At 41.0% G+C, this 24003-nt stretch overlaps 1 protein-coding gene across 1 annotated transcript; it reads left to right on the top strand.

Moving 5' to 3' along the window:
• The first annotated feature begins 359 nt into the window (after window positions 1-359).
• On the top strand, window positions 360-9271 carry LOC136610616 (ranaspumin-like). The gene is made up of 11 exons (XM_066589835.1): window positions 360-466; window positions 712-756; window positions 1040-1083; window positions 1914-1976; window positions 2425-2481; window positions 3998-4048; window positions 4128-4193; window positions 4763-4813; window positions 4907-4939; window positions 6726-6788; window positions 9148-9271. Exons 1-10 carry the CDS (start codon window positions 418-420, stop codon window positions 6771-6773), a joined length of 507 nt encoding a protein of 168 aa, XP_066445932.1. The 5' UTR covers window positions 360-417; the 3' UTR covers window positions 6774-6788; window positions 9148-9271.
• The last annotated feature ends 14732 nt before the right edge of the window (window positions 9272-24003 follow it).

Here is a 24003-nt window from a genome sequence, read left to right as displayed (position 1 = left end):
TTCTACACATATCATGAAATTGCTCATATTTCAGTTATATTTGCCAGTAAGGAAGTGATCACTTCAGCTTATAAAATACCTAAAGTGACATGGCATTATGATAAGCTAAATATTTGACTAAAAGGTAATCTAGAACACTCTTTAGTTGTCATACTGTATTATGTGAATGAAACACAATACAATAGTTGGGTTTATATTGTAACAGCAGGTTATTTGAGAGTCCCTAAAATTGCAAAAGTATAACAGATGGGGGAACATTTCACAACCTTTAGGTCATGTTTAATGTCACTGAAGTGCTGACAAATGCATCATTCTAGGGTATAAATACTACAGTTTTAGAGGTAGTTTAATAGACCTCCAGCTAATCTTCTAGCATCTACATAACTGACTAAAGAGCCATTTTTATTGTCTCCCATCATGAAGGCTGCAATAGCTTTTCTTTTTGTGGCTCTAAACTGCTACATTGGTAAGTTTATATACTTAAGATCTTAGTTTTTCATGCTAACAAAATATAATGTTGGAGATCTTTTATAATCAGAACTTTTATTAGGGACTACTAAAGTAGTGAATTTGTAAATTTACTGAATTGCTAAGTGAGAACTGATGTGTACATTTCTATTAAATATATAGAAAAAACGTAATCCAGGAATTGACTTACTCTGTTTGAAAGGAGCAATGGATGATAATATATTTCTTCCTTACTTTGTATAGAGTTTGGAAATACAGGATCCATTGCTACTGGTGGAGTTCCAAAAGGTGAGTAGCTATTGCATTTTTAATATAAGCCCCCTTGCATATAAAAGTTTTTTCCTTCTTTTATCACATAAGATCAAAATTTGTTATGATAGTAAAAAAGATAGCAAAATATTTTATCAACATTTAAAAAAATATTCATCCATATTAGTTCAAAAAAACTTTATTTTTGACTTAGTAACATGCCAGTGCAGGATATGAGTTTTGTTTTTGGACTGATACTATATAATTCACTTTGAAGTTTTAATATGCTTACTGTGTGACTTTCAATTTTGTAATTGTGCAGATATACCTAGCATCCCAAAGAGCTGTCTTGAAAAGTTACTTAAGGTAAGAAATTAAGTATTGTATATATTAAACTTTACACCTTTACACTTTTATAGAATAATGGGAGCTACTATTTTCACCTTTGAACATCATTATATAGTTCATTTATACGCTAGTTATATTATACATAAAAAGTTGAACAACAATATACATGCTTTCTGGGGCGTAGCTAAAGGCTCAGAGACCCAGGTACAAAAGTTCAGCTCGCACCTCCCACCTGTACCTGCACTACATAGAACTGCACTGCAAAACAAATTTACATACATGATCAAGCTCCTTGGCATACGCTTTCCAAACATAACCCATTTCCTGGACTATGTGAAAATTTATTTGTAGCCACCCAGGCTGTGTTCATGTTTTTGTTGCATTCTTGAACCACAATTAAAAAACTCACAATTAAAAAAACTGCATGCTGTATTCAAAAACCACATGTGCTTTTAAGAAACTGCACACACCATTAAAACCACATGTGGATTTAAACAATACATGAGTTGTTTTTTTTTAAACTAAAGTGTTTGCGCACTTTACACACAATAGAAAAAAATGCAACAATCACATACAGGAGGTACATAGGTTATACCAGTATAGTGCATATCACTATATACAGGATGTATAACTTATACTAGCTCTGCGTGTATAATTATATACAGAGGTACATAGGTTATACCAATATGGTCCATATCACTATATACAGGATGTATAACTTATACCAGCTAATTATTTGGTGTATAACCATGGCTTCAGTATATCCCAGTTAAGTAACATAATATTCTATAACACATTACACAATTCTTCTAGTATAGTTTGAAGTTAACTATCAGTGTTATCAACAGGTTGATGTTCCGGAGACACTTATAAAACTTCAAGAATTGCTCTGCCTGTACATGCAGGGAAAGGTATGCATGCATATAGAATCACTCCATGCTGTCCTTTTACTGGGCATTTAAAATATGCAAAGGGTTCATTTACACATATCAAAATTTGTGTTCAACATGCGGATTTTGACACAAATTTGAAAATGGCCTAATTAGATGACAATTTTGTTGCAGAAACCGCATTTAAACATAGGTTTTGGTGCGGATCTCAATAGCAAAAATTCCACAGTATCCTGCGGAATATTTTGGTATATGTGAAAGAACCCTAACACTGGCAGATATTTTAACCATCTGCAAATGTCCTTTTAAAAACCTACCATTTGGGTTGTGTTATATACTATCAATATAGCGTATGAGCTGCAATCACTTTTGCGTCTCTATGTTTTTATGAACAGAGATAATAAAACATCACTCTATGGATTGGACAACTAATGTGTGTAAATGTTATTATTTTTTTTTAACTTTACAGAAAGATCACAATGAGGAACTATACAAAGAGTTCCTAAAGCAAGTGCACGAGGCTTTGGTAAATATTTAAAACATATATGATTTTCTTTATAATTTGTTAATAAAACATATTTTCAAAAACAATTTTATACAAAATGTTATACGTAGAATCATGGAATGGTAGAGTTGGAAGGGATCTCCAAGGCAGGATACACTAAATAATTCAAGACAGATGTCTGTCCTGCCTCTGTTTAAAGACTTCCATTGAAGGAGAACTCACCACTAGAGATGAGCGAACGTACTCGTTTCGAGTAATTACTCGATCGAGTACCGCCATTTTTGAGTACTTCAGTACTTGAGTGAAAAGTACTCGGGGTCGCCGGGGGGGCGGGGGGCGCCGTGGGTGAGTGGGGCGTAGCAGCGGGGAACAGGGGGGAGCCCTCTCTCTGTCCCTCTCCACCCCACTCCCCACTGCAACCCCCCACTCACCCACGGCGCCCTCCGAATTTTTTCGCCTGAGTACGGAAGTACTCGAAAATCGCGGTATTCGGGCGAAAAAGGGGCGTGGCTGAGCACGTTCGCTCATCTCTACTCACCACCTACTGTGGCAACTTGTTTCACTCATTGATCACCCTTACTGTCACAAAGTTTTTCTAATATCTAATTTGCGTCTCCTCCCTTTCAGTTTCATCCCATTGCTTCTAGTCTTTCCCTGTGCAAATGAGAATAAGGCTGATCCCTCTGCACTGTGACAGCCCTTCAGATATTTGTAGACAGCTATTAAGTCTCCTCTCAGCCTCCTTTTTGCAAGCTAAACATTCCCAGATCCTTTAACCGTTCCTCATAGGACATGATTTGCAGCTGGTAGCTCTTCTCTGAACTTGATCCAGTTTGTCTATGTCTTTTTTAAATTGGTGTGCCCAGAACTGGACACAGTATTCCATATGATGTAAGGAAGAGAAGAGGGGAATAATTACCTCACATGATCAAGACTCTATGCTTCTTTTAATACATCCCAAAATTGTGTTTGCCTTATTTATTGGTGCATCACACTGTTGACTCATGTTCAGTCTGTGATCTATTCATATACCCAAGTCTTTTTTTACATGTGCTGCTACTTAGCCCAATTTTTCCCATTCTGTATGTGATTTTTTCATTTTTCTTTCCCAGATGTAGAACCTTGCATTTCTCTTTGTTAAATACCATTCTGTTAATCGCCACCCACTGTTTAAGCTTTTTTAGATCTTTTTGAATCCTCTCGCTCTTCTCTAATTTTAGCTATCCCCCCTTGCTTTGTGTCATCTGCAAATATGATCAGTTTCCACTCAATTCCCTCCTCCAGATCATTTATAAAAATGTTGAACAACACTGAGCCCAGTACAGAGCCTTGTGGTACTTGTTACTAGGTACTAAAATACAAAATTGTGAACCCATTGATAAAAATGTAATGCTTGTGCCCGGAAATTTATGATTTAAATATTTTTTTTTATCTAGGGCTCAATAAAGCCTATAATATTATGAAATTCAACTTCATTGTGAATAATGATTGTTCTATATTGTATTATATTACAATTCTTGTTTTATATTTTATTTAGAAAGATGCAGGTTGTACAGTAGATGAAATCTTGAGCACTGAAGACTTCCTGGTAATTATCTTACAAGCTGCTATTCATAACTTTGCATATTTAAACAAAACAATATCCAATTGCTTTGTTTGGTTTATAGGAACAGATTGGGGACAAGGTTGGAGAGGCAGCTGAAAAGCTTGGGTTGGAACTCCTAAAATTAGTGGTAAGCACTTCTATTACTTTATATCTAATTGAGAATCTCTGGGTTTTATAAAGAAAAATGTTAAATATAAAATTTACAAAATTATTCTAGTCTCAAAATTGGTGAACTTTATCAAAATCACTGGGCTATATGTACTTAGCTAGAAGTGCTAAAAGTCTTGCTCATTTTGCATCAAATAAGGGAGTACATGCTGAGCACACTTATTATGTTTATTTGACAATTTTTGTGCCTTACTTATCAAAAAGGTGTAGCTGAGTGGAATTTATGTTGCTTGCTGGAAAAGTGGCATTTCTTCAGATGTGACAATGCCGCAATCAATACATTGTTTAATTGATCTGCACCAAAAAGAAGGTGCAGCTCATGCCAGAATTCTGGTGCATACCAATATAACATGCTCAGCATTGTTTATATATTGAAAGTCAATAATTTGCTATAGCTTGAACAATGGACAACAGTACAATTATGGATAAGAAAGCCACATAATTTATAATTATGCATACTTCCATCATATAAGATAAATATCCCATGCCATATTGTATATTATAATCTATTTTACTACTTAATTATAGGAGGAACTTGGAGTAAGCGATATTGTCCTGAATGTTTTATGTGATTTGCTGGTAAGACGATCAAATATAAAGAAATATCTGTCCGTTGTTGGACTCATTTTCCAATCAATAAATGTAATTCTGTAATTTAAACATATTTTATAGGGAGAGACACTGAAAAGTTTGGGCGAGTCATTGGTAAGATTCATCTAGTCATCTTTGGCTAATGTTTATGTGTGTAAATTAAGGACATTTTTAATTTATAATAGTGTAAACATACTATAAAAAAAGAAGCTTAATTTCATTTAGGGCAGGACAAGTACTTCCAACAAAAGATCTGAAAATTAGTTTAGTGTTTTGCTTATCACCCACCCCCCTCCCCTTTGTCACTGATTACCCTGAGTGATGTTTATTCAACATGCAAAACATATTACGATTTTCAACAAACAGAGCTTATTCTACTTGCTGAAGCTTCGGCTACATTGACCATAATCTTGGCTTTAAAAATAAGGCCAAAAGTATATCTGTAGCCACAAATTAACTGGAGCTGGAGCTATTTAAAGTTAGAGCTGGAATACTGAATTTGCAACTCTCACTTCAGTCAGTGTGAAGAGCAAAGAGGGGACAGCTGAGTACCATCTGTGATTCTTCTATTTGTCCCCCTGATGCATGGGAGGATAACATAGACTTATATTCATATTATCCCACACCCTCATAAATCAGAGAGCATTTTTGAACCCTGTTACACTTTTTTCCTAGAAAGAAGTGAAAAGATGAGCACTTGCTGATCTAATAACTTTTAACCCTGTTGATTCTGCTGTACTTACTGACCACAGTATCTAATTGTACAGCAATTTTTGTTAAAAAAACAAACATTTTTTTTCTCCTTAGGACCCTTTCACATGTGTGCATGTGAGTTGCACCTGACATTCTCGGGTGCAACTCACATTGGACAACATATAAACACCCTGTCTGTGTCCTGTCCGATACCCATAAGCAGTGGACACTGCATGTTCAATTCTAGTCTGTGATAAGAATTGGAATAAGAGTTACTGAGTTTCTGTGGGAATAGCCTAATTTTCTACAATGGGTTTGTGCGCTGTCTTTGTAAATCAAAGAGAACACATTGGCAGGAAACATGCCTGTGTGATTTGGCCCTTTTACAATTTTTTAAAAGGAACCTGTCACATCCCCACTGTGCCAGAAAATTTCGATTCTGTTAGCGGACATGACAGGGAGCCGGTGATGTATTTTTTTACTTACCCACTCCCCCGATCCAGTGCTGTCACCCAGTGAAGATTGTGTGCCACAAAAATCTGGCTCTTTACAGATTCCCGCATGCACTCTCCCATGCAAGTCTATTGGAGAGCGTGCGCATGGGAACCCTACAAAAGTCTGAGCTTTGTCCATGCAGCAATTTCACTGGGTGACAACAGATGAGTATAGAGTATAAAAAATACATTCCCCGACTCCCTGCCACATCCCCTAACAGCACCATAACTTAGTTTAGGATTCTGTGAGGTCATGACAGGTTCCCTTTAAGTATTGAAAATAAAAACTACACATAATTATCTTCACATCCATAACAACTCGTACTGTAAAACATTAGACTATTTTTCTAGTACAGTAAATGTAATTTTAAAAAAATGTAAAAGTTAAAATAGATGTTTTCTATTATGGCTGCAGAAAAACAAAAGGGGAAATGATTTATTTGTTCCTAACTCTAAAATTAGTTATGTCAATAAGGGGTAAAATTGAGTTAGGGTGAATAAATTATGTGCCAAATATATCTCCAAGAGACAAATTTAAAATCTACAATTACAAAAGTGTGATTTCTGGCATGTTGTTTTCCTATTTTCATGTGACTGATGGGTTAATTAATAAAGCCTATTGTAAAATATCACAGTTGGCATGCAGTGACATCATACCAGCAAATGTTGTTGTTATTCTTACATCTCTCTTTAAATAATGTTATTTCCATTAGGGTGGTTTGGGCGGGGCAACTAACATTGTGGGCGGATTGCTAGGCTAAGGAAAAAATCCTGATGTAAGTTATCTATTTGTTTTTCAATATGTAGTGTATCAGTATCCAAAATTGTATCATATTATAAAGTAAAACATAAAGAACCAACATACTGGCTTTATTAAATGATGATAAGACTCCATTCACATTATAGAAATGTGTGCACCCAGCATGTTAAACCCTTTAATGCCACAGGACGTAAATTTACATTCTGGAAGGGTGGTAGTTAGTATTACAGGATGTAAACGTACGTCCTGTGGATGGCGCAGATGCAGATGGTAAGCCTATACGATCCTGCCATCCTGTGACTGATAGCCGGCCTCCGGCTTCAACAGCTAGGATTGATAAGAAAACTGATCCCCGCTGTTAAACCCTTACATGTCGAGATCAATGTACATTGCTGCATATATAGGGTTCACAGAAGGAGCAAACTCCCCATGTGATGTCATCAGCCCTTCGTGATGTAATTCAGGTCTGGTGTCTGGGCCTGCCATGGCCTGTGATCCCTATTTTGAGCAATAAGGCATTGCAATACAGAAGTACTGCAATTCATTATTATCATAGCGATCAGGAACATAAAAATGTGAGTAAAAATTGTGTAAAAAACACACAAAAAAACTTAAAAACTTTTTGCACACTTTCCTCTTTGTATAAAAAAAATAATACCTTTTAATACAACTCACATATTTGGTATCATCATATCCATAACAACCTGTACAATAAAATTGAACACACTATTAATCTGGCATGGCAAAAACCTAAACAAAAAGTAAGCAAAATGCTTATTTTGTTAATTTTGGCTTCCAAAAAATGTGATAAAAGTGACCAAAAAAGCTGTGTGTACCCCAAAATGGTACCAATTAAAAAATACAGCTCACTATGCAAAAAAAGAAGCCATTAAAGTGCTCCACCCTTTAGAAAATTCAAAAGTTATGAGCAGAGGCATAACTTGAAGCTTCTGGGCCCCAAAATAAAACCTGTAAAAGGGCCCCCAACTATAATGCTTTATTCATACTACTAGGCTCCCTATATGGAGAAGAGAGGCCTTATGGGACCCCTAAGGGTCCTGGGCCTAGGTGCAACCCCATCCTCTGCATCTTCTATAGTTACACCACTGGTAATGAGTCTTTGAGTGCAATGATTTCAAAAATAATCCAAGAAGGATTTTTATTTTGAAAAGTGGAAAAACCTGAAAAAAAAAGTTATTAATATCTTAGTTGTACCAGCCCATGAGAATAATTTATCTTGTCATTTATGCTGCATGATTAGTGCTGTAAAAAAAATAATGACAGAATTTATGTTTTTTCTCTGCCCTTCCCTCCAAAAAAATACATTATATCTACCCAAAAATTGTATCGACAAAAACAACAGTTTGCTGCACAAAAAAAAGTCCTCATATGATCACGAGGATGGAAAAAAAAAATGGCTTTTGAAGAATAAAGATGAAAATGCCCCAAAAACTGTTGTGTTCTTATAGACAAAATAGGCCATGTCTTTAAGGCATTAAAGGTGCACAGTTCCTATAGAGCGATACTATGGAGATGTAGGCATTCATATATTATTATTTGGTATCTCCATGCAGTATCATGTTATGGAAATATTTTTTCATAGCAGCTGTGCTTGCAGAGAAGAATATCTTCATAATAACGTCAGTTTCAGACAAGTGTAGGAAAACACATCCGCAATATGGATCCGAATTACACATGTGTTTTAAAAGACATTACATTCGTATGTCATGAAATTTTCAGCCGTATTTGCCTCCGTATTTTTATTATTTTCTTACGCGTATGATGACCGATCTGTATTTGCCAAATAGAGCATAATACAAATATGGAGGCAAATACGCAAAAATAGCTCATGCAGCATGGTTGTAAAAAGTATGAGCATGTAATTAACTCTTCATATTACGATCCCCTCACCACAGACCTAATAAGAAACAATAATACGCCCACCTGAAAGTGGCCTAAAAGTAATGTAGAGCTCTCTGAAGTCATGGTGATATCTTATATTACTAATACAATAATGCAGTTCCACTCTTGGCAATATGAAGGCAATAATTATAGTAGCACTCAAGCACTGTGAACAATATGAGTCACATCTGTGATATGACTTTTCCCACTTTCATAAGCACACACATTTAATCTGTATTTGTAAGCCAAAAATAAAGCGTCCCATTATAATTTTTCTGTGTTTAGGATCCACTCTTGGTCTTGGTCTACAAATACTGAAATGTTCATCTTGTGAAGCTAGCTTTCATTTGTAGACTCTTGATTAGTGTGTAGCTTAGGAAACATAATTATATAAAAGTTCTGGTAATATTGGCAATAACTCTGAGCATAAAATATATTGATTGATATTCTATTTCTTCTTATTAATATTTTAGTTATCACATTTGAAGCCATCAATCAAGGCGGATTAAAAATTAAAGTCAACCACGTGCTATTACTCATATGATTCATTGATGATCCATGTTGATTTGAATAAATCTATTATTCATCATTATATAAGTGTCTCTGATCATTTGTCATCTTTCAGATTATTTTTGGGGTTCCATGATCTCACAGTTTATGTGCAGGGCTGATGTCAGGCAAAGTCTGACTCTGGGCAAAATTAAAGTAAATCTGTCTTTAGAAAACTACCTATTATATAAATCACATTTATGTTTAAAACAGATTGTTTAAGAATTTTTGGTACTTTTTTTCGGTTATTAAAATCTAAATCCTAAAAATCCTAAAATCCTACATTTATCACAGTGACCACAAAGCCTATTAATAGTAGGCTGACACTTCCTGATTTGTAGAGAAAACTTTACAGCAGTCATCTCACTAACATCACAGATAGGATTACACTGAAAGGTTACAGCTTTAGGGCTCAGTCACACGGGCGTTTATTGCCGCGATTTGCGCATGCGCATGCGTCCGGCGATTTTTTAAAACCATTGCTTTGCAATGGTATCGGACACATGAGCGCTTTTTATGCGCTCGTCCGATAAATTAGAGAACAGAAATCGCAGATCGCACCTATCTGCGATCTGCGATTCCTGTTCTCTTCTCTATATGCGCTCAATGGGGCCGGCGGCAGCAGCGCCGACCCCAATGAGAACATATAGAAGATAAATCATTCTTCTCTGCCACAGCTGGAACAGTTGTGGCAGAGAAGAACGATGTTTGCCCATTGAATTCAATGGAGCGGCAATACAGCCGCTCCATTGAAAGCAATGGGCTGCCGGCGTGCGCGGTGTTAATTGTCGGGAAGGGGTTAAATATATAACCCCTTTCCTGCAATGCATCCTGAAAAGTGAAAAAATAAAAAAAATGTATGTACTTACCTCCTCCCGGCAGCTGGAGATCCCGGCGGCCGGCCTGCAGTGGGTGTGAAGGGGGTGTGACTCAGGCTTGCCCCTGATTGGCTCAGCCTGAGCCAATCAGAGGCTGATCTCAGTCACACCCATTCATGAATTCATGAATGGGTGTGACTGAGACTTGCTTCTGATTGGCTCAGCGCTGAGCCAATCAGGGGCAAGCCTGAGTCACACCCCCTTCACACCCACTGCAGGCCGGCCGCCGGGATCTCCAGCTGCCGGGAGCAGGTAAGTACATACATTTTTTTTATGTTTTCACTTTTCAGGATGCATTGCAGGAAAGGGGTTATATATTTAACCCCTTCCCGACAATTCATCCCACACTCGCCCGCAGAGCTTGCATTCAATGGAGCCGCTGTATTGCCGTCTCCATTGAATGCAATGCGCTGGACAGCTCCGGCCCGTTTCTAATGAAACGCGGCTAGGAGCAGATTTTCGGGCGATTTTTGGGCCGATTTTTCGGCGCCGGTCACGCGATTTGCGCATGCGCATCCGTCATGCGATGCGCAAATCGCGTGAAAAAACGCCCGTGTGACTAAGGCCTCATGTAGATAACACAGGATTCACCAGTCACAATAGGTATAAACTGTGATTATGTACTCCCCTCCCTGCAAAATTACCTCTGCACATATCAGGACAGAACATGTATAGAACAGTCTCCCATACAAGTCAATGGGTCAACACCTATCCATTGTATGAATGTCCCATTAGGCTGCTGTAAAGCATATCTTCTTAATGCTGTTAAATGTAGCTCAAACAAGATGGCCTCAACAATCAGAAATCCAAAAATTCTAAATGTTCTCTTTCAGGTTTTAATTAATAAATCAAAAAATGGTGATGTAGCCCCTTTTAAAATGGAGTCATGTTTAATTATTGTACCGACAATATGGACTCATTCAGTTTATTCATATTACTATGTACATAGTACACCACTGATCTTTGACACTTCCAGAGGCATTGCTAGGTTCTTAAGAGATAATGGTCACAAGACACTAGTTATACCGTATGTCCACTTACCCCATAAACAAAGTGAATTATAGAGAAATATTCAGTAGTTATCAAATAATACCAGTATACCAGAACAAAATATTACCTCCATACTACAAAACATACTAGAAAAGATCAATATTACAAATCATATCACTAAAAAACATCTACAAAAAGGCACATTAACCGCTCAGTATAATAAGATGAATTCATCTTTATTAAGACAAACAATTCATACAAAGATTAAAAGGGCAGAACAATTTATGTTAAATAACAACCAAACAAAACAGCTAAATAAGATGTACATAAAAACATTAGAGAACAGTCAACTGAAATTCAAGCCCTGATGGCATCCATTTTTACACGTTTTGGGTGTACGCCATCAGGGTTTGTACTCTAGCTGCCTGTTCTCTAAGATTTCCTTGCACATCTTATTTAGGCTTTCGGTAATTGGGTATTATTACTATTCCCTTCATATTAGCTATTTATTGCATTTGCATTATTACACACAATATCTAAGCCATCCATTATGATTTGTAAGTGATTAGATTCATTAATTATTTATTCATCTATTTATCCTCATGGCTTTTAAACATGACCTTGTTCTGCCCTTGTAATCTTTGTATGAATTGTTTGCATTAATAAAGATGTTATTCTACTCAATGGTTTATATGGCTTTTTGCTGGAATGTTTTGTTAATTTTACACTAAAACACGCACTTTTGTTCTATGTCAGATTAAAAATTATAGGTCTATATATACAATCAATATACAAGACTTAAATTAATACTTCCACACCAGAACCATTATCATTATATTACTTATTAGTGTCTTGATAACATTACCATACTGTTAGTGAATAAAATCCAGTATAGTAAGATCAAAAATACCCTTAACAGTGACCATGTAGTGGTAGATACTACATAATGGTAATTCTACTCAGAAGCTCTCCACAGACACTCTGATTAGCTTACAGTAAAACCCAGTGACTCACAAATGAGGCCTCCCTCACACATGCGTTGCTGAAAGTGTCGCAATTTAAATCGCAACGCTTTACCACGTTTTACTTTCACTTTCGTCTGCAGCGATTCTGCAGCCGATGCCACCTTCTAGCACTCCTTGTCATTGATAAGGAGTGCTAAACGCCCCAAAACACAACACACTCTGCTCCAAAAGTGTCTGTGTGAGGGAGGCCTAACATCTTGCTGGAGTTTCTTAATTTTCCTATCACTTCAGTTTAGCCCAGGCAACAATGCAGACTTCACCTGGCCACAAGTTCTGTGGTGTTTGCTGTCCAGACATTTTTTTCAGCATCCAATTACCTATGTATGCAAAGTCCTGGTTATGCTCTATTATATTAATTTTTTAAAACCTATTATTTAACCAAGATTGCTGATAAGTCCTCTTCAATGAAACACAGTACAATAATAGGATGTAAAGGTTTTTGGTTTAACATCAGACCTGTATATACAAAAAAAATCAGATACTGTAAGTATAAATATTAACTTATCATCTAAGAAACAATATGATATAGTAAATATATTTAACTTTACACCAAGTTCGTTCTAAAATTTTGGTTAGGTTTTATGGTGCGTTGCCATGCCCCTTTCCTACCAGACCACATACTTTTCGTTACGTCTCTAACAAGTGCGGCGCAGAAAGTATTTTCAACACATAATAAATGCGGTGAAAGGCATGAACACCTGGTTAATATAACTGAATATGTATATGCCCTCTGGCATATCTGCTTGGCCTTGGTAACCATAACTATAAATGCACTGACAGGTGAAGTGAATGACATTAAAGGGGTTGTCTCGCGCCGAAACGTTTGTTTTTCTTTCCATAGGCTCCCCCGTTCGGCGCAGGACAACCCCAAGGGATGTGTTTAAAAAAAAAAAAACATATTACTTACCCGAATCCCCGCTCTGCGACGTCTTCCTTCTTCCTTCTTCTTCCTTCACCAAGATGGCCGCCAGGATCTTCACCCACGATGCACCGCAGGTCCTTTCCCATGGTGCACCGTGGGCTCTGTGCGATCCATTGCCGATTCCAGCCTCCTGATTGTTTGGAATCGGCACACGTGACGGGGCGGAGCTACGCGATGACGCGTAGAAGGGGGCGGAGCCAGAACGCCTGGGCCTAGGAGAAGGGGAGAAGACCGTACAGCGCAAGTGCGTCTAAAAAAGCAAGAAGACATCAGAATTAGACGTTTCCATGGCGACGGTAAGTGAATAACTTCTGTATGGCTCATATTTAATGCACGATGTATATTACAAAGTGCATTAATATGGCCATACAGAAGTGTATAACCCCACTTGCTGCCGCGAGACAACCCCTTTAATTATATCTTGACATGACAATAGCACCATAAAAGGTGTGAGATATATATATTAGGCAGCAAGTGAACAGTCAGTTCTTGACACTGATACAGTAGAAGCTAGAATAATAAACATAAGTACAGGATCTGATTGACTTTGACAAGGGGCAATTTGTGATGGCTAGACATTTTATCTTCAAGACACTAGAGGGCAGATTTAGTATTCAAAATAGGACAATTTTTGTGATGCATATTACGCAAAACAACTGTCTTACATGCTTTGCACCACATTTACTATGTGTTTTAGACACTTTCCAACACATCTAATTTGTCTGGAAAAAAAGGAGGGATTCGTGAAAAGGTGGTGTGGTCAGAATTTTGACAGAATGTTTGGCATAAACTAAGCCAATAATTGGTGGTATAAACTTAGACGAGACATTCTTAACATTCGACAGATCCACCATCTAGCATGAGTCACTGTGATGAATCTGATGGCTTTTAAGACTGTCTGTCTTACTTTGCACTGTGTAACTTTTAGGCTTTAGTCACACGGGCGTTTTTTCACGCGATTTGCGGATCGCATGACGGATGCGCATCCGCAAATCGCGTGACCGGTGCGTGCAAGTCGCCCGCAAATCGCCCGAAAATCTGCTCCTAGCCGCGTTTCATTAGAAACGGGACGGAGCTGTCCAGCGCATTGCATTCAATGGAGACGGCAATAGGGCCGGCTCCATTTAAAGCAATGCGCTGCGGGCGAGCCCGGGATGAATTGTCGGGAAGGGCTTAAATATATAAGCCCTTCCCTGCAATTCATCCTAAAATGTGTAAAAATAAAAAATATATATATACTCACCTTCTCCCGGCAGCCGGAGCTCCGCGCGGCCGTCCTGCAGTGGGTGTGAAGGGGGTGTGAGTCAGACCTGCCCCCTGATTGGCTCAGCGCTGAGCCAATCAGAGGCATGTCTCACTCACACCCATTCATGAATTCATGAATGGATGTGAGTCAGACCTGCCCCTGATTGGCTCAGCGCTGAGAGGCAGCAGTCACTCACCCATTCATGAATTCATGAATGGGTGTGTGAGTGAAACCTTCCTCTGATTGGTCAGGGCTGTGACCAATCAGAGGCAGATCATTCAGCAGGCGGGGATTTTAAAGCCAAGCCGGCTGATTAGTGCCGAGAAGCAGTTCAGGAGAACTGACAGCGGCCGCGGCTGGACTCCGGCTGCAGCGGAAAGGTGAGTATACAATTTTTTTTTATTTTAACACATTTTAGGATGAATTGCAGGGAAGGGCTTATATATTTAAGCCCTTCCCGACAATTCACCCCGCGCACGCCGGCAGCCCATTGCTTTCAATGGAGCGGCTGTATTGCCGGCTCCATTGTATTCAATGGGCAAACATCGTTCTTCTCTGCCACAGCTGTTACAGCTGTGGCAGAGAAGAATGATTTGTCTTCTATATGTTCTCAATGGGGTCGGCGCTGCTGCCGCCGGCCCCATTGAGCGCATATAGAGAAGAGAACAGGAATCGCAGATCGCAGATAGGTGCGATCTGCGATTTCTGTTCTATAATTTATCGGACGAGCGCATAAAAAGCGCTCATGTGTCCGATACCATTGCAATGCAATGGTTTTATAAAATCGCCGGACGCATGCGCATGCGCAAATCGCGGCTAAAAACGCCCGTCTGACTAAGGCCTTAGACAGTATTAGTAAATGTATCATTGTGGTGTGTTTCTGGAATGCAGTGGTTAGTGCTGTACATACCAAGAGTGGTTTATCCAAAAAATGAACTGTCAATAGGTGCACAGACACTAGAGGCTCATGGATGCAGGTAGGGCGCAAAGGCTAACATGTGCAGTCCAATCCCACTGAAAAGCTACCATAGCATGAATTGCTTAAAAAGTTAATGATGGCAATGATAGAAAAGTTTCAGAACCCAAGCTGACCACTGTCTAGGAACAAAAATATCTATGGGCACTGGTGTGCCACTAGGGGTCGCAGGAATCACAAATGCAACCTGGCCCCTTATCTAGCAGGCCCATGGGCCCCCGCCATATACTGTTGTGCACAGCAGCACATTTTATTTACCACTGCGACTCTTAACTAGTTGGCGAGGGATGCAGACTTCCCCAGCACAGTCCTCCTACAATGGAGAGACTGCAGTTGTGATTTGTCACAACTGCAGTCCGTCAGTGCACTGCCGGCCTCATGATTGGTCCAGCTAGTGGTGTTTGCGATGGAGGAAGGGAAGGGGATTCTGATGCATGCAGTGTTGTGCGAGATGTGATATGAAGCATGCTGGTGTAATGTAGTTATGTTCTATATATAATTATATACATGTAGTTGGTATAAGTTTTACTGCATAATTTATACCAGCTGTACATATATAATTAAATAATCACTATATACAAAGAGATGTATATATATATATATATATATATATATATATATATATATATATATATATAGTGAAATGGAGCATGCTGGCGTAACCTGGATATCTCCCTTATATAATTATAAATGTACAGCTAGTATAAGTTACACATCTGCTGTATTTGTAGACAGTGCTTGCATAACCTGGGTATCTCCTGTATAAAATTATATATGTACAGCTGGTGTAAAGGTGTTTTCATATCTGCACTCAGGGTTCTGCCTTCCCTCTCCATTTGGGGAGCAGAAGAGGGAAATCTTCGCTGCTGAACGGCTCCATCTCTGTGCAGAACTGAACAGCGCCAGACAGATCCTGTTGACTATAATGGGTTTCATCCGCTTTTTGCCCAGCTACCCAGCTTTTGGACAGAAGAAAAAGTGCTGCATGCAGCGCTTTATCATCCAGTATTCTGAGCCAGATCTGCGACAGAACCTCTGGCCAGAGGTTCCGATGTAGATGTGAAAATAGCTCATGTTCTACATCCCGTATATCGTAAAATAGACCATGCTGGTGCACCTGGGTACCTTCTGTATTATATATGTACAGCTGATGGAGCTGTACATATATAATTATATACCGAAGCTACCCATGTTATACTACCATGCTCCATACCACTATATATAATATGCAGGATGTATAACTTACACTGGCTGTGCATATGTAATTATTTACAGGAGATACCCAGGTTATACCAGCATGCTTCATATCACTATGTCATGGAGATGCAAATACATATACTGTATATAGTGATATGGAGCATGCTGGTATACCATAGGTATCTCCTGTATATAATTATATATGTACAGCTGGTATAAATTATACATCTTCCTGTACATAGTACATAGAGCATGCTAGTATAACCTGGGCATCTCCTGTACATAAGTATATATTTACAGCTGATATAAGTTTAGAGATGGTTTGGGGTATATGGAGAGGAGCCAGTATGTTTTTTTCAAACTAGGAGAGTTTTCTAAGTTCCACATGTTTTTGTAGGAATTGAAACAAATGGAGAAAAAGCTGTTAGCCTCTTCCCTGCCACAATCTATGTAGATTGTGGCATGTAAAGGGTTCACAGGGAGAGCAAGCTCCTTCTGTGATGCCATCGGACCCTTCACTATGGAATCGCAGAGGGCCGTCGGGTTACCATGGCAACAGGACACCAGATACAGGCGTCCTGCATTGCCACTGCCTATGATCGCTATAGCAAGCTATAAGGCATTGCAGGACAGAAGTCCTGCAATGCTTTATCATAGCGATCATAACAGCTATGGTACAAGTCACCCACTGGGACACAAATAGTGTAAAAACAAAATCAGAACAGTGTCAAAATAAAAAAAAGTTTAAAAAAGTTTTTTAAAAACCCTTTTTGCGTTTTTTCTCTCACTAGTATAAAAAAATTAAATTAAAATCCCACATGTTTGGTATCGTCATATCCATAACAATTCGCACAACAAATTGAACACACTTTTTATCCTGCACGCAAAAAGCGTAAAAACCCCCCTAAAAAACTTATGCATAATGCTTATTTTTTTTTGCATTTTGCCTCCCAAAAAAGCAATAAAAGTGATCAAAAAAATCCGTATATACGCCAAAATGGTACCTGTAAAAACTACAGCTTGTTACACAAAAAAACAAGCCCTCACAGAGCTGCGTCCATGGAAAAATAAAAAAGTTATTGGACTTTGAATGCAACAATTTAAAAAAAGAAATAATTTCCAAAGAAAAGGTTTGCAGAAAAGTGCAAAAACCTAAAAAAAAAAAAAAATGAATTTTGGTATCCTTGTAATTGTATCGACCTGCAGAAATAATGTATTTTGCCATTTATGCTTAAGGCCTTAGTCAGACGGGCGTTTTTTGCCGTGATTTGCGCATGCGTCCGGCGATTTTATAAAACCATTGCAAAGCAATGGTATCGGACACATGAGCGCTTTTTATGCGCTCATCCGATAAATTATAGAACAGAAATCGCAGATCGCACCTATCTGCGATTCCTGTTCTCTTCTCTATATGCGCTCAATGGGGCCGGCGGCAGCAGCGCCGACCCCATTGAGAACATATAGAAGACAAATCATTCTTCTCTGCCACAGCTGTAACAGCTGTGGCAGAGAAGAACGAGGTTTGCCCATTGAATTCAATGGAGCCGGCAATACAGCCAGCTCCATTGAAAGCAATGGGCTGCTGACGTGCGCGGGGTGAATTGTCGGGAAGGGGTTAAATATATAAGCCAAAAAAACAAGCCCTCACAGAGCTGCGTCCATGGAAAAATAAAAAAGTTATTGGACTTTGAATGCAACAATTTATAAAAACAAATAATTTCCAAAGAAAAAGTTTGCAGAAAAGTGCAAAAACCTAAAAAAAAAAAAAAGAATTTTGGTATCCTTGTAATCGTATTGACCTGCAGAAATAATGTATTTTGCCATTTCTGCTTAAGGCCTTAGTCAGACGGGCGCTTTTTGCCGCGATTTGCGCATGCGCATGCGTCCGTCGATTTTATAAAACCATTGCTTTGCAATGGTATCGGACACATGAGCGCTTTTTATGCGCTCGTCCGATAAATTATAGAACAGAAATCGCAGATCGCACCTATCTGCAATCTGCGATTCCTGTTCTCTTCTCTATATGCGCTCAATGGGGCCGGCGGCAGCAGCGCCGACCCCATTGAGAACATATAGAAGACAAATCATTCTTCTCTGCCACAGCTGTAACAGCTGTGGCAGAGAAGAACGATGTTTGCCCATTGAATTCAATGGAGCCGGCAATACAGCCGCTCCATTGAAAGCAATGGGCTGCCGGCGTGCTGGACTTTTCCCCCCACGTACTGCAGTGTATGTGAAGGGGGTGTGAGTCAGACCTGTCCCCTGATTGGCTCAGCGCTGAGCCAATCAGGGGGCAGGTCTGACTCACACCCCCTTCACACCCACTGCAGGCCGGCTGCGCGGAACTCCGGCTGCCGGGAGCAGGTAAGTATATATATATTCTTTATTTTAACACTTTTCTGGATGAATTGCAGGGAAGGGCTTATATATTTAAGCCCTTCCCGACAATTCATCCCACACTCGCCCGCAGCGCATTGCTTTCAATGGAGTGGGCTGTATTGCCGCTCCATTGAATGCAATGCGCTGGACAGCTCCGGCCCGTTTCTAATGAAACGCGGCTAGGAGCAGATTTTCGGGCGATTTTCGGGCACCGGTCACGCGATTTGCGGATGCGCATCCGTCATGCGATTCGCAAATCGCGCGAAAAAACGCCAATCTGACTAAGGCCTAACACTGTAAAAAAACACCACAAAAACAATGTTAGAATTGATCTGTTTTCTCTCCCTATCATAAAAAAAATTAATAAAAGATTTACAATACATTATATGCACCCCAAAAATGGTACTAATAAAAACTACTTTGCCACGCGGTAAACAAGCTCACATATGGCCATGTCAACAGAAAAATGAAAAAGTGATGGCTCTTGAAAAGTGGAGATGAAAATCCGCCAAAAATCGTTGCGTCCTAAACGCCAAAATAGGCCATGTTCTTAAACAGTTAAAGGGGTTGTCCCGCGCCGAAACGGGTTTTTTTTTTTTCAATAGCCCCCCCGTTCGGCGCGAGACAAACCCGATGCAGGCATAAAAAAAAAAAACCGTCCAGTACTTACCCGAATCCCCGCGCTCCGGCGACTTCTGACTTACCTTGTGAAGATGGCCGCCGGGATCTTCACCCTCGGTGGACCGCAGGTCTTCTGTGCGGTCCATTGCCGATTCCAGCCTCCTGATTGGCTGGAATCGGCACACGTGACGGGGCGGAGCTACGAGGTCAGCTCTCCAGCACGAGCAGCCCCATTCAAAACGGAGAAGACCGGACTGCGCAAGCGCGTCTAATCGGGCGATTAGACGCTGAAGATTAGACGGCACCATGGAGACGGGGACGCTAGCAACGGAGCAGGTAAGTGAATAACTTCTGTATGGCTCATAATTAATGCACAATGTACATTACAAAGTGCATTAATATGGCCATACAGAAGTGTATACCCCCACTTTGTTTCGCGGGACAACCCCTTTAAAGAGCATGCTGCAATCTATTTCTCATGTGTATTGACACACAGTATTTACATGCTAATGTGAACGGATCAATGAAAGTCTATTTACTTTCATTGCATCCATTCACTCCGTGTCACATGGCTGTGCATCGCAGCCGTAATATGGGCTGAAATCACAGTCATGTGAATGAGCCCTTATCTTTGCTCAAGTTACAGTTCCATGTTGCACTGTTTGTTTATACTTTAAAGGGGTGGTCTCGCGAAACCAAGTGGGGTTATACACTTCCGTATGGCCATATTAATGCACTTTGTAATGTACATTGTGCATTAAATATGAGCCATACAGAAGTTATTCCACTTACCTGCTCCGTTGCTAGCGTCCCCGTCTCCATGGTTCCGTCTAAATTCGCCGGCAGCTTGCTTTTTTAGACGCGCTTGCGCAGTCCGGTCTTCTCTATTCAGCACGAGCCGCTTCAGTGTGCTCCCCGCTACAGCTCTTCTGCGCATGCGCAGACGAGCTGTCACTGCTCGGGAGCGCGCTGCAGCGGCCATTCTGCACCTTCCTCTGTTAGAGGAAGGTGCAGAAACTGGAGCCGCCCAGCCGAGAAGCCCAGCCCAGCCCAGCAACCCCGGAGAAGCGTCCCAGGTAAGTGATGGGTCGGGGGGGAACTAGCGCTGCGCCGGGGGAACTAGCGCTGCGCCGGGGGGGGGCTGTCGCTGCGATGGGGGAACTAGTGCTAGGCCGGGGGGGGGCTGTCGCTGCGATGGGGGGGCTGCCGCTGCGCCGGGCTGCGCCGGGGGGGGGGCTGTCGCTGCGCCGGGGGGGGGGCTGCCGCTGTGATGGGGGAACTAGCGCTAGGCCGGGGGGGCTGCCGCCAAGCCGGGGGGGCTGCCGCTAGGCCGGGGGGGGCTGCCGCTAGGCCGGGGGGGGCTGTCGCTAGGCCGGGGGGGGGCCGCCGCTAGGCCGGGGGAACTAGCGCTGGGCTCCGGAACCTAGCGCTGGGCTCCGGGGCCTTCACCTGGGCTGAGGGTCTAGCGCTGGGGAGCCGGGGGCTAGCGCCTTACCTGCTGCCTGGCGGTGGGCGTCTGGTCGGCGGCTGCGGGGCGTCTGGTCGGCGGCTGCGATGCGTCCGGTTGCCATGGAGACACAGCTGGCGGCGTCTCGGGAGCGCGCACGTCGGGCTGCAGCGAGCGACGGGGAAAGAGCCGGCGGCCATCTTGAGAAAACTTTTATAAGTTGCTGAAACGCTGGAACGGTAAGTACAAACCAGCTAGAAATGTCATTTACAGGGGGGCTTAGTAATGTGTACTTAATGGGGGGGACTGGGCAAAAAAAAAATTTAACTGCTTCCTCGAGACATCTCCTTTAATGCTCTTTTGCAATGTGGAGATTAAAGGGGTTGTCCCGCGGCAGCAAGTGGGTCTATACACTTCTGTATGGCCATATTAATGCACTTTGTAATGTACATTGTGCATTAATTATGAGCCATACAGAAGTTATAAGAAGTTCTTCACTTACCTGCTCCGTTGCTGGCGTCCTCGTTCCCATGGAGCCGACTAATTTTCGCCGTCTAATGGCCAAATTAGCCGCGCTTGCGCAGTCCGGGTCTTCTTCTTTCTTCAATGGAGCCGCTCGTGCAGGATGCCGCCTCCGTGTAGCTCCGCCCCGTCACAATCAGGAGGCTGGAATCGGCAATGGACCGCACAGAAGCCCTGCGGTCCACCGAGAGAGAAGATCCAGGAGGCCATCTTCAGCAGGTAAGTATAGAAGTCACCGGAGCGCGGGGATTCAGGTAAGCGCTGTGCGGTTTTTTTTTAAGTCCCTGCATCGGGGTTGTCTCGTGCCGAACGGGGGGGGGGGGGGGGTGTTGAAAAAAAAAAAATGTTTCGGCGCGAAACAACCCCTTTAAGCTTCTGTTGCCACCTTGTGGACAACTCAGATATGTGTCCTCGGTCAGTATTTTAAATTGCAAATTATGGTACATAAAGAATCCTAATGGTCTTGTATGCAAGCTCTTCTGCTAATGTATTACTCTAGAGACTTAAGACCAATCACTCCTGACACCTAATTTGAGGTTCATTTCCACTACTGAGTGATTAAACTTGCTGGAAGGTAAAGATGTGAGAACATGCTTCAATACCAAAATTAATACCAATATATTTGCCAAAAGCAACAATCCTGAGTGGATCCCCTTAAAAGTAAACTTTTATTGATCACATAAAATTTTGCCTCAAAAAGATATAAAAAGGACAGATATGCTGTACAGATTCAAAGAGTCCGGACATATAAACTACCCGCCTCAATAAATACATTGGGTATACTTACATTTAATTAGGAATGGTGGAGCTGCGCTCACTGCACCGACTTAGGCACAATGGCTCATGCACACTGCGTCACAGAAACCAATATGACCAAGTGAACTAGTGCATAAATGACACTAGTCACTGACTGTTGGAGAAAGAAGAGGTAGGGAAATTTCTTTATGGAACCTTCCAATATCTACATGGGAAAGTTGAGTGATGGAAGGATCAGCAGGTATTTTGATTGTTATTAACCATTTGAGCTTTAAGGAATTCGCTAATAGTGAACTAGTCTTGTTGTCTTGAAAATAGTATGTTATCTTAAGGCCATGGTCGCAAAAGTAGTCTCAGTTGTGTGGCAGCTGACACTAACATAAGACCGAGGTGCAAGACCTAACGCTATACTCACCTTAGCCTGTTGTAAGAAAAGGATTAGATTGTGAGCCAGTACCATGCTGCGTAGCAGCAAAGTGCATTAAAATTATGTAAACTTGTAACTTTTATCTACTGGCCAACTATACAAAGTTTCTGACTGGGCCTTCAATTATAATTCTCTATCTATAATGCCGGTCTGTTTATAGGTCTTCTCACTATCCCACAACCCCAAACGACTTTTCAATACATTCCACTCACGCAGCCCCAAAGAACAGGCCCCGTGACGTATCTCACGGCGGGAGAGCTAGTCGTCAATTTCAAAGAAAAAGTCAAAAACATCCAACAAAAATCTCGGAAATCTGCACAGGGAGCCCTGATCCTGGTCTCTCTGGCAATGAATCCATAACTCACTCACTATCTATACTTGAACCAACCACAGAGAAGGAAGTCTCCAGACTGCTCTTCGCTACTCACCCACCATCTGCGCTAACGACCCTCTTCATTCATACCTCCTCTTCAGGGAGGCATACCAAATCTCCTAATCCAATCCCCCAGCCCGCACACCCCTAGAACATGTCCCCTGCCCCTCCCTATGGCTCCCCACACCTTCTACTTTGGCTATCATCTACATCTTCTGTCCTGTACCTCCTTATCACCCCCAACCCCGTTCTGTTTCCTTATAATTAAATATCATATGTCATTTTCGCACTGTTTTGTGCTCCTCCGTGCCTCGTCTCCTGCCCCTGTACCTCCTGAATCAACCCCACCCCGTCTCTCTCCAAATAATTGTATACCACATGTAATTGTCATCTGGTTTTGTGTTCCCCCGTGCTTTGAAAGCGCTGCGGAATAAGTTGGCGCTACACAAATAAAGATTATTATTGTTTTATTATTATTATCAAGGGATCCCTAACGTCTAAAGGCCCAAGTAAGATCCCATACTCTCCACCCACTACAGTTACACCTTTGGCCCTGCACTTTGTAGCTATTTTTCCTAGATTGCCAGCAAACAGATGAAAGCACACCTAGCAAGAAAATAGAATTAAAATGCATAGGCCTCCTCCATAACCCCTCTAGCCCACCTTTCCATCACCAAACATGGTGTGCTTTCTACCATTAAAGGTAGGTAGAAAAAATGTTCACTCAATTTGCTGACTATCTAGGAGAAACAGAAAGAAGGACCATCTAGAATAGCTCCTTAATATTGCATACACAGACCCGCCTAGATTCCAATATTTAGCGTAATCCTAAATGTAATTTTACGTTTTGAATAAAAAAAACAACAAGTGCTTCACAGTTCAGAGGTAAAGGCTCACATTAATGTGGTCGGTGCCTGAAAACTGCACTAATCCAGAGAACTGGGCACCGTTAGGTCAGCAAGCGGATGTGGACCCGCTTTGCCACAAACTGATTTGGCTTTGGGCTAAATCTGGAGGCAGC

Source organism: Eleutherodactylus coqui, chromosome 2 (genome assembly GCF_035609145.1).
Source record: "Eleutherodactylus coqui strain aEleCoq1 chromosome 2, aEleCoq1.hap1, whole genome shotgun sequence".
In the NCBI taxonomy this organism is placed as follows: Eukaryota; Metazoa; Chordata; class Amphibia; order Anura; family Eleutherodactylidae; genus Eleutherodactylus; species Eleutherodactylus coqui.
This window is presented reverse-complemented; position numbering and strand designations above follow the sequence as displayed.